At 66.5% G+C, this 15057-nt stretch overlaps 1 protein-coding gene across 1 annotated transcript in view; it reads left to right on the forward strand.

Annotated features, from left to right (window-relative positions):
* SHANK2 (SH3 and multiple ankyrin repeat domains 2) overlaps nucleotides 1-15057 on the forward strand; it is a 296667-nt gene that overhangs the window by 276522 nt on the left and 5088 nt on the right. Inside the window, exons 19-21 of the mRNA XM_090257200.1 lie at nucleotides 5090-5220; nucleotides 5516-5600; nucleotides 7520-9911. Of these exons, the coding sequence (XP_090113326.1) occupies nucleotides 5090-5220; nucleotides 5516-5600; nucleotides 7520-9911 (2608 nt within the window). The remainder of the gene's footprint in view (nucleotides 1-5089; nucleotides 5221-5515; nucleotides 5601-7519; nucleotides 9912-15057) is intronic.

Below are 15057 nucleotides of genomic sequence, written 5' to 3' on the forward strand. Positions count from 1 at the left end.
GAGCATGGCCACCATGGGACTCACGCCCCCTTTCTGTTTGCAAGCCTCCGTCCGGAAGAAGAAGGGTAAGGGGACAGCCTCCGTCTGTTTCCAGCCCCCGCCCACACCTGTGGAAGGAAACCCTCTGTGGCCATTGGTGTGGCGTCTCAAGTGTGCGGTGGCCTTGTTATGTCTCAGCGCCGGCCCCCACGAGGGCCCCGCTCCCGACACGTCCCGTTTCCGTCTGTTCCGTCTGCTTCGCTTGTCCCGTCTGTGGCCCCAACGTGGTCTGCATCCCCCCGGGCTGTGTCCCCATCGTCATGGCTGTGAGGCCTGCGGCCCCTCGCTCGGCACACCCCATGGGTCAGCGTGTTAGGGTGCGGGCATACGAGAGCCCTGGCCGCCAGCCCCCTCTGCCGTGGGCGGGGCGGCCCCCCTCTAACTACCAAAAGCCCCTCGCCCTTCACCAGGCCCGCTCCGCACCTGCACGACTGCCCGTGAGCCGGGGGGCGGGGCTGCCAGACAGCCTCTCCCTGCTCCTCGCCGGGGCTGGTGTGGGTGGGAGGACACGAGCCCCCTTTGTGCTCCGAGAGCTGGGGGGACCCTCCCCCCGCCCCCTGGGCACAAACGCTGAGGCGCAGTGAAACCAGGGGAGGTGAGTCTCGGATCCTGCGAGGCAGTACTGGGGGCAGGGTCACGGGCCCAGTACTCTGCCGTGGGGGGGGCGCCTCCCATCCCGACCGTCTGCCCAGGTGCCGGCCAGTCCCAGCAGCAGCGGGACTGGGGACAGAAGTCAGTCTGCACGGCCCACGGGGCGCCGGACAGAACCCACACGGACAGGTAGTGCTGAGGGTGGAGACCCCCCTTCCTTTGAACATAAAGAAAACTGACTGCAGATTTGCTATCGAGCACCCGCTCCCCATTTCCCGGACCCCAGCGAGACCCGGAGGCGGGAGCGTGGGCAAGGACACATCCGAGGGCCCAGCAGTGTGGACCAGCCCATCGCTCCTCGTGGGACATGTGGCGGGGCTGGGTGCCCCGGTTCCCCCCAGCACGTGAGCGTGTGCAGTGAGCTCTCCGGCCCTCTCGGAGGGTGGGCCTGCCCCCTGAGCCTGTCACTCTCCAGAAAGGTGTGTGGAAGAGGAGAAAATCAGGCCTTTGCGGATGTCTGGTTGAATTGTGTCCCCAGGATGCACGTCCACCCAGAACCTATGAAAGGGACATAATGGGGAAATGAGGACTTCACAGGTCAGGTCCTGACCCAGTCGGCGGGTCCTTACAGAAGAGAGGGAGAAAGTCACACAGGAGGGACACACAGAGGCCACGTGAAGACAGAGGCAGAGGCTGGGGGTGTGCGGCCACCACCAGGGCCGTCAGGAGCCCCCAAAAGCGGGGGGAGGCAGAAGGGCCCTCCCCCGCAGCCTCCAGAAGGAGCCACCCCCAAAGCTGGATTCCGGCGTCCTGGCCTCCAGGCCGCGCGAGAACGAGCATCTGGGGCCCCACGCGGGCCGGCCAGGGACGCGTTGTCTGGGCGGTCCCAGAAGCCCGCGCAGAGAGGAACAGCCTCCCATCCAGCCCCCTCCAGCGCAGCGGCCCCGGCCAGTGACCAGGACCCCGCAGCTTCATTTCCTCATCTCTCAAACCCTTCGTGTCCTCCTGGAGTGTCCGGTGGGGCTGCTCCGGTCCCCGGACCTGGGCTCTCGGGCCTGAAGGTGGGCAGGACCCCGCCACAGCCACACGGGCCCGAGGCACCTCTGGCCGCAGCCACGGGGCTGGCCCTGGGGAGGCAGGAGAGCGCAGGGCCCCGCCCCTGGGGCGGAGGTGGGGGCACAGGCGAGAGCTGGACCTTCCCGCGTGTGCGGTTCCTCCTGAAGTCTGCTGCTGCTGCTGCTGCTTCTTTCTCTGGAAGCTGTTTCGGAGGGAAGCCCGCACCGTGCCCCTCCCCGACGGACGTCAGGCTCGCAGGAGGCTCCGTGCCTGGGGGCTCGTGGCCCTGATGTCGTCAGCCTGGGAGCCCGGGCCAGCCGGCGGGCTGGGGGGCTCCGGCAACCGGCTCTCGTTCCCTCCCGTGTAGGACCCAGGCGTCTGAACAAACCTGCCACTACCCCCAGAGGACGCTTGTCCCGTGCCGTGCCGGGAAGTCTGTGATCTGTGGACAGCCGCTGCCCCATCTTCCAGATGCGGGCTCACTCCCGGGGCAGTTCCCCGAAGCCGCTGCGAGGTCGTTTTTAAGATTCGGCAGTTTTGAAGTCTGTCTGCGGGACGTTTTCACTTTAAGACGGCAGGGGGCTGGCCTCGCGACCCTGTCCCTGAACAGAGACCCAGTCCCGGGCTCTCATGAACGAGGCACCAGAGTCCCCACACCGGAGAATGAGAAGCGGGAGCCCACAGGCTCACGTTTTCCTTAATGACCCTCAGGCTCCGGTAAACTGAGTCTCAAGAGTCAGGGGCAGAGCAGAGCCTCAGCCAGGCCACCAGGCTCCTGTGTGACAACAGCTGGGTGGGGACCTGCCCTCTAAGGTGTCCCTCCGTAGCTGTCACTGACGGGAACAGGGCCTTGCCATATTCCCACCCCCAAGGTGCCCACGTGTGCTCTGCTCACAGGACAATTGGGGCAGGGGAGGCGCAGGTGTGAACGGAGGGCAAGGACGGCCATGTTCAAGGGCCCTGGCTCCAGGGACACACTGTCAACTATTCCCCAAACCCGGCCTCTGCTCTGCCGATTCTGAGGGTGGTCCCGGGGCGCGTGGCCCCAGGGCTCGGCACCGTGGCCCACGGCGGGCGCGGAGGACGGGGAGCAGCACTCGAGCCCCAGCCTGCCTGGCCCCACACTTCCAGCTGCAGGCACTTAAGCGTCTCAGAGTCGTTCTCTGCGCATGGGAACCGCCCGCCCAGGGCCAAGTTCCTGTTGGGCTGAGAGGCGGGACGGAGGCCCTGAGGGTTTCCACCTGAGTCGGGGGCTGCAGCGATTGGCCGCGCCGCCTTTGCCTCGCCTGGGCATCCCCACTGTGCCAGGCATGTTTTCGGGGTGCCTGCCACGTGCCTAGGGGCCCCACGTCACAGTGTGCTGCCTGCTCATTCCAGGCGTGAGAAGATTCAGGTGGCACGCACGGTCGGGGCGCTAGGGGCGGGGTGAGCCAGCCCCATCTGCCCGGGGAGGTTTAACGCCAAAGACACGGGCCCGGGAGGCCCAGCTGGGAACGAGAGCCTCGCGAACATCTGGCCGGTCGACTCTCAGGCGCAGGACGGCTCCCGTGCCGGGTCCCTCGCCCCTGGGTGGGTCCAGACGTGGCCGCCGCACAGCGGAGCGGCCCATCCGCAGGGCGTGCTGCTGGCTCCGGGTGCTCTGTCCTAAGCCGGGGGCGTCCCCCGACCCCCACGGGAGGCGTTCCTGGAGGCCGGGCAGAGCTGGGCTGAGCTGCTGGGCCCAAACCGGTGAACAAGGCTCCCGGTGCCGGAGACCTGACTCCCGTCCTCGCGGAGAAACAGCCTGCACGTGGCTGAAGCCAGGCCGGCGGCCTCGAGAGGAGCCCACTTCTGACGTCCTGCTGGTTTGCCCAGCAGGTCACCCGAGGGCCACCTGAGCACTGCTGGGAGAGGACCCTAGGCCACGTGGGGGTGCAGGGGTGCGAGGCCGGCCAATGGGCGGGCTGGGGGCGACGGGGAGAGACCTGACGGGGACAGATCATACCCCAACCGCCAAGGGAATCCCGCCCAAATCTGCAAGGAGGCTTCCTGGCGGAGGCAACTTACTGCGTGTGGGGGAGGGGACAGGGACGGACCTGAGAAGGGCGCCAGGCCAGGAGGGTGTGAGCATGGAGCTGCCTGTGGGGCCTTGGGCGCACGTGAGGACGGACATCGTGTGCGGGGAGAGGGCAGGAGGGGGCTGGGGGCGGTGCCTGGCTGGGGGTGTCCCCACCAGCCCCCTGAGGGACGACACCATGAGGGGAAGGCAACGCCCCCAGAGGAGGAGGCAAGGAGTGGGGAGGTGCCCGGGGGAAGGGCTCTCCCTGCCTGAGCGGCACGCATGGCAGTGACAGGTGACCTGGGGCCACTGGCCAGCCCCGGTCAGCAGCGTTGTCCACAGAGGCCAAGGTCATGTCGTGGGCTGAGGGCCACGCTGTCCTTCCTCCCCCATCACGTTCCTTCAGAGGGACCCGCTGGCCCAGGGTCCGTGAAGGCAGGGCGGCAGGTCGCTGGCCCCGGTCGGGACGCAGCCCCACACTGGGCCTCCGCACGGCTGGGCGGAGTGTGGGGGGGCACCTGCCTGCCCCGCGCCGGGCACGCCCCCCTCCTCCCCAGGCCGTCTGGTTGGGGCCTCCACTGACCCCAGGCTCCTGCCAACAGGGCAGCACCTGGCCGGGCAGCCCGGCTCTGCAGGTCGATGCCTCTGGCCCCTGCGTGTTAACGGCCCTGCCCAGCCCCGGGGCCTGGACCCGGACACACGACAGACGTGGTTCCAGCCCTGAGGGCAGCTGCAGGAGACACTTCAGTTTCAAACAGATTTAATGTTTTAAATTTCAGCTTTTTATTTTGATTTGTAAGGATCACTAGTAACTAACCCTTGGTTTTCTTTTTTCACAATCCGGTAAGAATACTCCATTACTGGGGGGAAACGGGGACTGTGCCCCACAGCACGGGCCCCTCAGCAGGCCACCACGTCCGCCCGGCCTCCTCTCCCCACGCAGCCCGGCGGCCGCCGGCCTTGTGCTGGGCTCTCAGGCCCTGGCAACCTCATTCGGTCACGAAGGAGCCACACCTCCGAGCTCTTAAGAAAAGCGCCCCAAGCGCTGGCTTAGTTGGCACCGTTAGGAATGAGCCCCATGGGTGCGGATGCGGGGACGCCAGGGCGGCCCAGGCCTTGGGGGCTGAGGGTCCCCTGCCCCGTCTCGCGCACGTGCGCCCTCCTGGGCTCAGGGCTTGGGGACCCGTGCAGCGTTGTGAGCATGTGAGGCAGAGAAGCGCCGAGTGCCCCGCACGGTGGTGGCGGCCAGGGCAGCGAAGGGCCGTAAGACGGCGGAAGGCGCCCGGTCACCTTTGAGCCTCTCCCCCACGGTGCTCGGGGGCTGCAGTCCCTGACCCCGTGCCAATCACCGCGTTCACATTGCAGACAAACCTGATGAGGTCGTCCCTGCCGCCAAGCTGTCCCGAGCTGCGGAAAGCGTGGCCGTGGAGTCCCGGGTGGCCACCATCAAGCAGCGGCCCACCAGCCGGTGCTTCCCATCCGTCTCCGACCTGAACGTGAGTGGCTGTTCTGGGGCCCGGGGAGCGGGCACCCCTCCTGCAGAGGCGGGGCTCAGTGTGCAGGGAGATGGTTGTCCCAATGTGGAGCCCGAACCCGAACCCACAAGAGGAGGACCCCCCTCACCAGGGTCAGGCCACAGCCGTCCTCTGGGGCCGGGAGCACTGGCAAGTGGCCGTGCCTCGGCTGGACACGCAGGTGCGCCTGGAAGCAGCCCGGAGGCCCCACGGCCCGGGGCTCCCGCGTCGCCATCTGAGCCCGGCTGCGACTCACCCCGGGCCCTCTGCTTTGCAGTCCGCGTACGAGCGCCAGGGGATCGCCGTGATGACGCCCACCGTTCCCGGGAGCCCGAAAGGCCCGTTCCTGGGCCTCCCTCGAGGTACGATGCGAAGGCAGAAATCAATAGGTAAGGAGCACGGCCGCGCCTGCCGAGGTTGCCCTGCGCTCCCGGCGCCCCCTGCAGGCCGCCCGCCACCAGGCGGACACCGGGTCTCACCCGCTGGACGTGATGGAATCCAGGGTGGCCGTTGTGACTGACACCAGCAGGGGCGTGCCCCCCCCTGCAGCAGGGAGACGGGGCGGGGGGTGTCACCGCGTCCCTGCCTCGCCGGCCCTGCCGTTTCGTAGGCTGAGCTCAGCAGACACATGTCTGGGGGGGGGGGGGCAGGGGCGGGCTCGTGCCTTCTAATGAAGCCGTCCTCACTGCGTTGTAGCGAACTCCTTCCTGCTCCTGCGCACGTCCCGCGGGTTCCTACCGACGGTTCCAGGCAGGGGGGCTGGGACCCTCAGACGGGCCCTCGGTGACAGCCCAGCACTGTCTGCCATGTAAACTCTGAGGCCCCGGCCGTGTAGGCAGCTGAGGGCTCCCGCGCCACTAGTGTGCGGCAGTGACTGGACGCCTGTGGTGGCAGAGGCCGCGGCCACTGTCCCGAAACGCACCCCGCAGGCGTGGGCCGCGCAGAGCAGCGGGCGCGAGGTGTGTCCCCGGCCCCCGGCTGCTTAGTAACAATTGGTTTCTCCCCGTCAGACAGCAGAATCTTTCTCTCAGGTGAGTGCACCTCGCTGCCCGGAACCCATCACGGGGACGGGCCTGGTTTGCTCTGTGGGGTGTATTCTTGAACTGTGACTCCTTGGGGGCGTGGCTGCCCGGCAGCCGCCCTGTGGCCCGGGGCCAGTGACGGCTGCGGCCAGACGCCCGCCCGCCCGCCGCAGGGAGCACGGGGAATCTGGAATCCCCTCATTGAATGGGAATTTTCATTGGAATGCGCTCCTCTCATTCACTGTAGTTTTTCTTTTATGAAGTTATTCACTTTGCCACCCCCTTGGAACCCTGCGTGCCCCCGCAAGCCCCCCGCACGCCCCCGCACGCCCCCCGCATGCCACGCATGCCTCGCGTCTGCCGCTGTCCGTGTCTGGGTGTGGCTTCCGGCCGCCTGCGGTGCGTCCTGCGGATGTGTCCGTAGCTTGGACCCTGGGCGTCTCTCACGCACTCACCTGTCAGGGCCGAAGGGACTGGGACCTGGCCACCACCTCCGCGTACCCCCAACCCTGCTCTCACGTCCGACCCCCACATGTCCCACTAGGTCAAGTCCTAGAACACTAGCTGGCTCGGTGCCATGTCCGGAGCTCTGACCCTTGCTGGTCGTGGTGGCGGGGTCTTGGGCGGGCCGGTCCCCGAGCTCCCAGGAGGGCCCGGCAGCCTAGAACTTGCCCGGGATCCTGCTCCTAGCTCTGGTAGGGGTCTTGGGTTAAAGAGGGGTCTGGCCTCCCGCCCCTCACAAAGCCCGGCATCCTCGTGAGGCCCAGGCAGCTCCAATGCCCTCGAGCCCGTGACGGCTGGCCTAGAGAAGTTGGCCCATGCCAGGGTCACCGCTGTGGAGGTGGCAGGCTCCCCACACACCTGAGTGGCAGGACAACACACTAATGCCCCCAAATGGTCGCCTCCCTGCCCCTCCCAGCCTGCACACAGCATCCTCCCCGCATGCCCCATGCCCTTTAAACAAGGCCCCTAGACCCTAAAACACCCCAGGGGCTCTGGTCAACCCCAAAAGGGTGGTTGCCCCTGACGTGGCCCCAACACGTGCAGACTCAGGTGCACACATATGCGCAGCCCCAAGGGCCACGGCGCCCAGCACTGCAGGCGGCACCGACACGTCAGCAGCACGCACTCAGAGCCCCCCCGCACCTGCCTCTCCTTACCCCCTCTCCTCCCTGCGGCTGTGCCTGGGCCGCCTCCGGGCCGTGCGCTGGGGCTGCCTGCTGTCGTGCCTGGAGACTGAGCCTGTCTTCTGCTTGCAGGGATCACGGAGGAAGAGCGACAATTCCTGGCACCCCCGACGCTGAAGTTCACCAGAAGCCTGTCCATGCCCGACACATCCGAGGACATCCCCCCCCCACCGCAGTCCGTGCCCCCGTCCCCGCCACCGCCTTCCCCCACCACCTACAACTGCCCCAAGTCCCCGACCCCGAGAGTCTACGGGACGATTAAGCCTGCGTTCAATCAGAACCCCGCCGCCAAGGTGTCCCCGGCGGCGCGCTCCGACACCGTGGCCTCCGTGATGCGGGAGAAGGGGCTGTACCTCCGCAGGGAGCTGGACCGCTACTCGCTGGACTCGGATGAGGTCTACAGCCGCGCCCCCGGCCCCCAGGCTGCCTTCCGCGGCAAGAGGGGCCAGCTGCCCGAGAACCCGTACCTGGAGGTGGGGAAGATCGCCAGCAAGGCCGTGTACGTGCCGGCCAAGCCCGCCCGGCGGAAGGGCATGCTGGTGAAGCAGTCCAACGTGGAGGACAGCCCCGAGAAGACGTGCTCCATCCCCATCCCCACCATCATCGTCAAGGAGCCGTCCACCAGCAGCAGCGGCAGAAGCAGCCAGGGCAGCAGCATGGAGACCGACCCGCAGGCCTGCGAGCAGCCGGGCCAGCTGCGGCCCGACGACAGCCTGGCCAGCAGCAGCCCCTTCGCCGCCGCCATTGCCGGGGCCGTGCGCGACCGGGAGAAGCGGCTGGAAGCCAGGAGGAACTCGCCGGCCTTCCTCTCCACGGACCTGGGGGACGAGGACGTGGGCCTGGGGCCGCCCGCCCAGTTCCCTGAGGAGGGCGGCTTTGGGGAGGCAGAGGGCACAGAGCAGCTGGCGTTGGCCACCACGCCGGGGGCCGCGCCCGGGGAGCCCGAGGGCCACTTTGTGGGTGGTGGAGAGGCCGGTGCTCAGGGTGAGGCCGTCAGGCCACCAAATTCCACGTCCAAAGCCAAGGGCCCCGAGAGCAGCCCCACAGTGCTCCCCAAGAGCGGCAGCACAGGCAGCCCCGAGAACTACATCCACCCGCTGACAGGGCGGCTGCTGGACCCCAGCTCCCCGCTAGCCCTGGCACTCTCCGCGAGGGACCGAGCCATGAAGGAGGCCCAGCAGGGCCCCAAGGCGGAGGCCCCCAAGGCTGACCTCAACAAACCTCTTTACATCGATACCAAAATGCGGCCAGGCATGGAGGTGGGCTTCCCCACGGTCACCAAGCAGAACACGCGGGGGCCCCTGAGGCGGCAGGAGACCGAGAACAAATACGAGAGCGACCTGGGCAAGGACCGGAAGGGTGACGACAAGAAGAACATGCTGATCAACATTGTGGACACATCCCAGCAGAAGTCAGCTGGTCTGCTGATGGTTCACACTGTGGACACTGCCAAGCCGGGTGACTTCCTGGAGGAAGAGGGTGAGCAAGCCGACATGGAAACCAAGCCGGACAACTCACTGCCTGAGGTGCCAGAAGGTGTTCCCGAAACCGAAGGTGCTTTACAGATCTCCGCTGGCCCCGAGCCCACGGCCACCACGCCCGGCAGGACCATGGTGGCGGCGGGCTCCCTGGAGGAGGCGGTGATCTTGCCATTCCGCATCCCTCCCCCACCTCTGGCTTCCGTGGACCTGGACGAGGACTTCGTTTTTACAGAGCCATTGCCCCCTCCCCTGGAATTTGCGAACAGTTTTGATATCCCCGATGACCGCATCGCTTCTGTCCCCGCTCTCACGGACTTGGTCAAGCAGAAAAAAAATGACACCTCCCCATCCCCTGCACTGAACTCCGGCCAACCCCCCAACTCTGCAGACAGTAGGAAGCCGGCCGGCCTCTCAAACTGCCTGCCCGCCCCCTTCCTGCCGCCGCCCGAGAGCTTCGACACTGTCACGGACTCTGGCATCGAGGAGGCGGACAGCCGCAGCGGCAGCGACCACCACCTCGAGACGACCAGCACCGTCTCCACGGTGTCCAGCATCTCCACGCTGTCCTCCGAAGGCGGGGAGAATGCAGACACCTGCACCGTCTACGCGGACGGGCAGGTGTTTATGGCTGACAAGCCCCCCGTCCCCCCAAAGCCAAAAATGAAGCCTGTCATCCACAAAAGCAATGCCCTCTATCAGGACGCGCTGGTGGAAGAGGACCCCGATAGCTTTGTCATCCCCCCGCCTGCACCCCCACCACCTCCGGGTGGGGGCCAGCCCGGGACCCTGAAAGGGGTCCCGCCAAGGACCTCCAAGCTGTGGGGTGATGCCCCGGAGGTCAGAGGCCCGATCCTCTCGGGCCCCAAGGCAAATGTGATCAGCGAACTGAACTCGATCCTGCAGCAAATGAACCGAGAGAAATCCAAGCCGGGGGAAGGACTGGACTCGCCCACGGGGACCAAGCTGGCCGGCCTCGCTCCCAGGTAAGTCCCACGGGCAGCGCAGATGCGGCGCCACGGCAGGCCTTCCTCGGCCTCGGCCCGGCAGTGAGCAGATGCCCTGGGTTGCGGCCACCGCAGCCGGCGTGAAGAGGGGCCCTCGTTCTCCTGGACTCCGGTGCGGCAGAGCAGACCCCCACTCCTGGCAGGACGGGCACTCCCAAGAGCAGACTTGTCATCTGGTGCGGCCCAGAGAAGCCAGTCCACCTTGGCTTCCAGAGCACTTGTTCCTTGTCTTGGTCTTTGCCAGGACCACCCAAAGGGCCACACCAGGGCCTTGCCGAAGCCAAAACCGAGCCCCGCCATGCAGGCGGAGGGTGGCCGTGCCGCGGGGCTGGGGTGGCGGCCGGGTGGGTGTGCGTGAGCACATGCGCAGGGCTCTCCTCCCCTCCCATCGCTCAAGGGGGGGAGGTGGGGGTGCTGGGGGCGGCGTCACTGGTTGAGTTCAGAGTGACAGGCCCTCCCCGCCCGCTGTGGCCATCGTCCTACCCCAGCAGGCCGCGGCTGGGTCTCACGCAGAGTTGAGTAAGCGCCATTGACTGTGGGAGCTCGTTGCTAAACCCGACCAGGAGGCTCCCCTGAGCTCTGGACCAGGCCCCTCGACCCTCTGCCCGCGGCCTCTGGGCCGTCCTCCCCTGGCCGGGCGTTTGCTGCGGTTCCGCCGGTGCTCGGAGTTCTGCCCCGGGCGCACGCCGTTCCCGGCTCCCTGGGCGGCAGTGTTCTCCATTTCTCCGTCGACGTTTGCGCGCAGGTTTCGGCATTTGGGCTAATGACGTCTGTCTTCACGCTCCTGCTGGTCAGGAGGGCGTGCGGTCCCCGGAGCCCACTGGTCAGAGGGCTCACACGCGGGGGTCCCCAGGCGTGGGCTGAACGCCACAGTGTCCCCAGGGGTCCTTCAATCAGCTGACTCCCCGCTGCTCCTCAGAGAGGGACTCACTGGCCGGCCTTGCAGAGAGGAACGTTCCCGGCCCGCCCTCTGAGGGGACACCGCCAGTCGTGACATTGAAGAGGAAGCCTGTCAATGTCCAGTTTCTGGGGGGTGAGGGACACGCATATACTCAGAAATACCACATACTCGGGAGTCTAAGGAAATCTTAAAGCCTGGCTGGTTCAGTTAGTTCTTCCTCGTTTTGCAAGGACGCAGTTCTTCAGCTGCTACAAAGTAAAAGTACAACGAAGAGGCTTTATCTTAAGTGTTTCATGTGTTACAAAAGGCTCACACAGGTGACTAATCGTCATGACAGCTGGGGAGCAGGGAGCAGGTGTCAGCGACACAGTTTTCAGGAGCCGTGGAGCCACAGACCAGGTGGCCATCCTCGGGCGCTCAGGCAGAGGCCTTCCAACCAGCTTCCCCTCGTGAACAAACTTCCACTAGGAAAGATGCCACAGGGGGAGGTTCCAGGGCAGGGCCACGCCCCCCGAGCAGTCCCCAAGGGGGCCCTGTGAGCCGCATCTGGGGGTCTCTCATCTCCCCTCCACTCCCAGTGGACGAGCTCCAGGGGCTCGGGACGAGCAGGTCGAGGGCCGCTCTGCCCTCGCTGCCGGGTGGGAGGGGCCTCGGCGCAGATGCTACCTGGCAGAGTCCTGTTCAGTTTCTCAAGCGCAGCTGCGGGACAGCCCCCAGCCGATGCTCAGTGGCCAGGAACCGCCACCGCGGTCTGTTCTGCTGTTTCTAACCCGGTTCGCTCACAGCGGAGCCCAGCTGACCTCTGTGGAGCGCCCGTCAGCGCCGGGCCTCGGGCTCCCTGGCACCCCTGAGGCAGGGCCCCGAGCAGAGGAACTCCGTGGGAAGGCACAGCCCCGGACCTCCAGCCCAGGGCACTGCCTCGGGCCCCTCCCCGGAGCTCTGGCTGGGACCGGGGTAGCCTGCAGGGCAGCCACCGGCCTGACCGTGCACACGCCCCGAGAGACCCAGCTCGGAGCTGCCCTCTGGCCACCAGAACTCACCCGAAGGCCAGCTCAGCACCCAGGTGTCTTCTCTTTGCTTACCTATGAGTGGTAACAAGCCAGGCTGCCTGCCAGGTGGTCGCCAGCGCTGCGGAGCATGCAGAGGCTCTGGCCCATTCTGTGCAGCCCTTGGCCGATGCTCCGGGTTAGACCAGGACTTGGGAGCCCGGAGGCCTGAGAACGAAGAGCAAGGTGTTGACTTTAGGTGCTGAACTAGGCACCTGGCCGACGGCCTCAGCAGACGGAGCCCCATGTGGGCCTGGGCGGCAGCCGTGCGGCACACTCACCCGGGAGGCTGGGTGGGGGCTGCTGGGCAGGGCTGCCGACCGGGGGCGACGCAGCTCACCCTCTGGCCCCGGGTGCGTGTGCTCCTTTGGGGACAGGTGCACCCACTCCACACACCCCTCTCCCACAGGCGCATGCGGGGCGAGCCTGGAGCCACCTCCGGCCTTGTTGCCAGGGTGGCAGGCTGGGTACTGACCCGTCCAGAGAGTAGACTGAGCCCGAACACGCTCGCCTGGGAATCTCCGCCTGGGCGGCCCCACTTTTAAACACGTCAGAGTGAGGAGCTGTGAACAGCCCTTGGCGAAACGAGGCTGAGACCGGATGCAGGGGCTCCCATTGAGAGAAGGAAGTGACGTCTTCTCAGGAAAAGAGGAAACAAGCTCCGCGCTGTGAAACGACAGACAAGCAACCGTGCAAAACCCCATTCCGACAGAGTTCCAATGGCCCAGGGAAGGGCCGTTTGGAAGTTCCTCTCACCCCTGGGCTCCGTCTTAACGACACTGCGGAGACTCTCCACCTGTAGCTAGACCCAGGTAGGACGAGAGCAGGAGCGAGCGACCAGGCCCTCGCTCACCCGGCGACATCTGATTGGAACGGAGCCGTGAACGAGTTCCTGCCGCCAACGGCTGTCCTCCCGAGCGTCTCGATTACAGTCGTTGGCAGGAAGGGCGATGACGAAGGCGCTTCCGCGCACACTGTTGGGGCCTCTCCGTCCCCAGGCTGAGACACAGGTCCGGGCAGCGCGGGGGAAGCTGCTCCTCTGGCCCTGGCCCGACTTTCCCCGGACGTAACCTCGTCTTTGAGGACAGCGTCAAACTAGACCCAGCGCAGGAAGCTGTGGCCTACGGGGAGCACAAGTCTCTGTGCCGAGCTAGCTGGTTCTCCCACTCCGCCAAATCCCGAAGTGAACCCCTAGGGGTCCCCGCCCCGTCAGAGCTGCTGGCTGGAGGCCTTGAACCTGACCCTGGGGCTCTGCAGGCCCCAGCCCTTCCCTGGGGCGCCCAGAACCGGGAGCATGACCGGTGGCAGCAACAGCCCGTTAGAACAGGCGCGGCTAGGACGTCCCTCAGCGGCCCCGGCTCTTCCCTTCCCGAAGCCCGTGGGTGGCAGTCCACGACACGTGGGATCTTCACAGCCTCGGGGGTCGGCACAAGTGGAGTCTTCCGGTTTGAGAGCCCTTGACATTCTCCCTAAGGTCACACGGCCGGGAAGCCAAGTGGCCCCCCAGCGCTCAGGCCTGGACCCTTAGGCTGGAGCCCCCGGGCCCGGGCCCAGAAGGGCAGAAGCAGGAGGGACGCACCATGGAGGGGCCTGGGCCCTTGGGAGTTGGGAACGGCCTTGGTCGTTCATTAATCGCTCATCTGACAGACCTGCTGGTCACCTCTGCATCCAGGCCCTGAGCCGAGTCCCAGGATTCGTCGTTGAACACGAAACTGCCCGGTCCCCCAACCCCCACGGCACACTGCACTCTCGATGGGGGACACGGAGGACAAGTGACGAGACAAACCCTCAGCGTGCCGAGTGCTGCAAAGGAGCACAGACGAGCGGGCTGACCACGTGCAGGATGGAGGCGACACTCCTTCAGCGACATCTGACCAGGCCCACATGAGGAGCCAGCAGCACAGAAACCCGGGTGCCGGGACCGCGTGGGGTGACACCGGCCAGGCGAGAGGCAGTGTTGGGCCCGGTCCCCGGGCGCTCACGGCGCGGGAAGGGCTGGGCCGCGTTCTGCGTGGCGGCAGCGGCCGAGGGCTTCGGCATAGGCCTGGCACCAAGAGGACCCAGCGGCTGCTCAGCCGCACGCAAGCAGGCGCCTCGGGGCCAGTGCTAGAGACGGGCCAGGAACCCCAGACACGCAGGCCGCCTGACGTACCTGCCCGACCCAAACCGAGAGGCTGCGGCCCCGGACGTGGGCGTCCTTCTGAAAGCAGACAGACCTGTGCTGGCCCGCACGTGACGGAAGCGGGCAGGCAGCTTCGCTCCTGTCTGTCGGGAGGAGGAGCAGGGACTGTGGGCTGTGGGGTCCTCCTTGGCTCCTGTCCAGGCCTCGAGTCCAGAGGTGACCTGAGACTGGCCTTCCCAGATCGGAGGCAGATGGGCCTGGGAGAGGAGAGTCATGTGACGGGTCCCGGGTCCCGGGTCCCAGGCCACCCGGAGGTTCAAGCACAGGCCGGTCCCAGGAAAGTCCCTCCCTGGCTCCCGGCTGCCCTTCCGAGGCCCCTGCCCTGGTGGGCGCCACCAGCTGTCCACCCACTCTCGGCAGTGTGACCCCGAGGGCCTCTTCGTGTTAAAATAAGTCCATTTGGGTATTTGGGTTTTTAAAAGCATGATCTCCAAACCGGCCCCCGTGCGAGGCTGCCGCGTGGAGTGCCGTCACCAAGCGTCACTGTGGCTTTGTCACCTCAGGCTCGGCTGAGGTGTGCGGGGACGCCCGTGAGTGGAGCTGCGGGGACGCAGGCGAACCCCGTTCAGAGGGGCGTGGGGTTCTCTGCCATGAGCTTCCTCAAGACCGATGCCCGAGCGGCCCCTCCCATCCGGCTGCGGCTCTTACCCCTGCCCATCGAGCGGCCAGTTTCAGGTCCAGCTCTTACCTTCTCAGTTACAGGTGTATCGGGGCAGGGGGTACCTCTCCCTGAAAAGTGGGCGTCTTCTTGGCCCACTTGGCCGTGAGCGTTCCAGCTGGGGGGCTGCACCCCACCAGCACTCGTGGCTCTGGCTCTCAGTGAAGTGACAGGTGCCTGTTCCGGGAGGTGAGCTGAGCAATGTCCACCCACTGCTCGCCCAGCAGTGACCCCTGTGGCCGGACCCCGGGGACTGCGGACAGACCGAGCCCCCCGAGGCGTCCAGAGCCCGCAGGCGGCCGGGAGGACTGAGCCGCAGACCAAAGTGCTGAGGCGCC

This window comes from Furipterus horrens, unplaced genomic scaffold, assembly GCF_987537825.1.
Source record: "Furipterus horrens unplaced genomic scaffold, mFurHor1.1.pri manual_scaffold_2, whole genome shotgun sequence".
NCBI lineage: Eukaryota > Metazoa > Chordata > Mammalia > Chiroptera > Furipteridae > Furipterus > Furipterus horrens.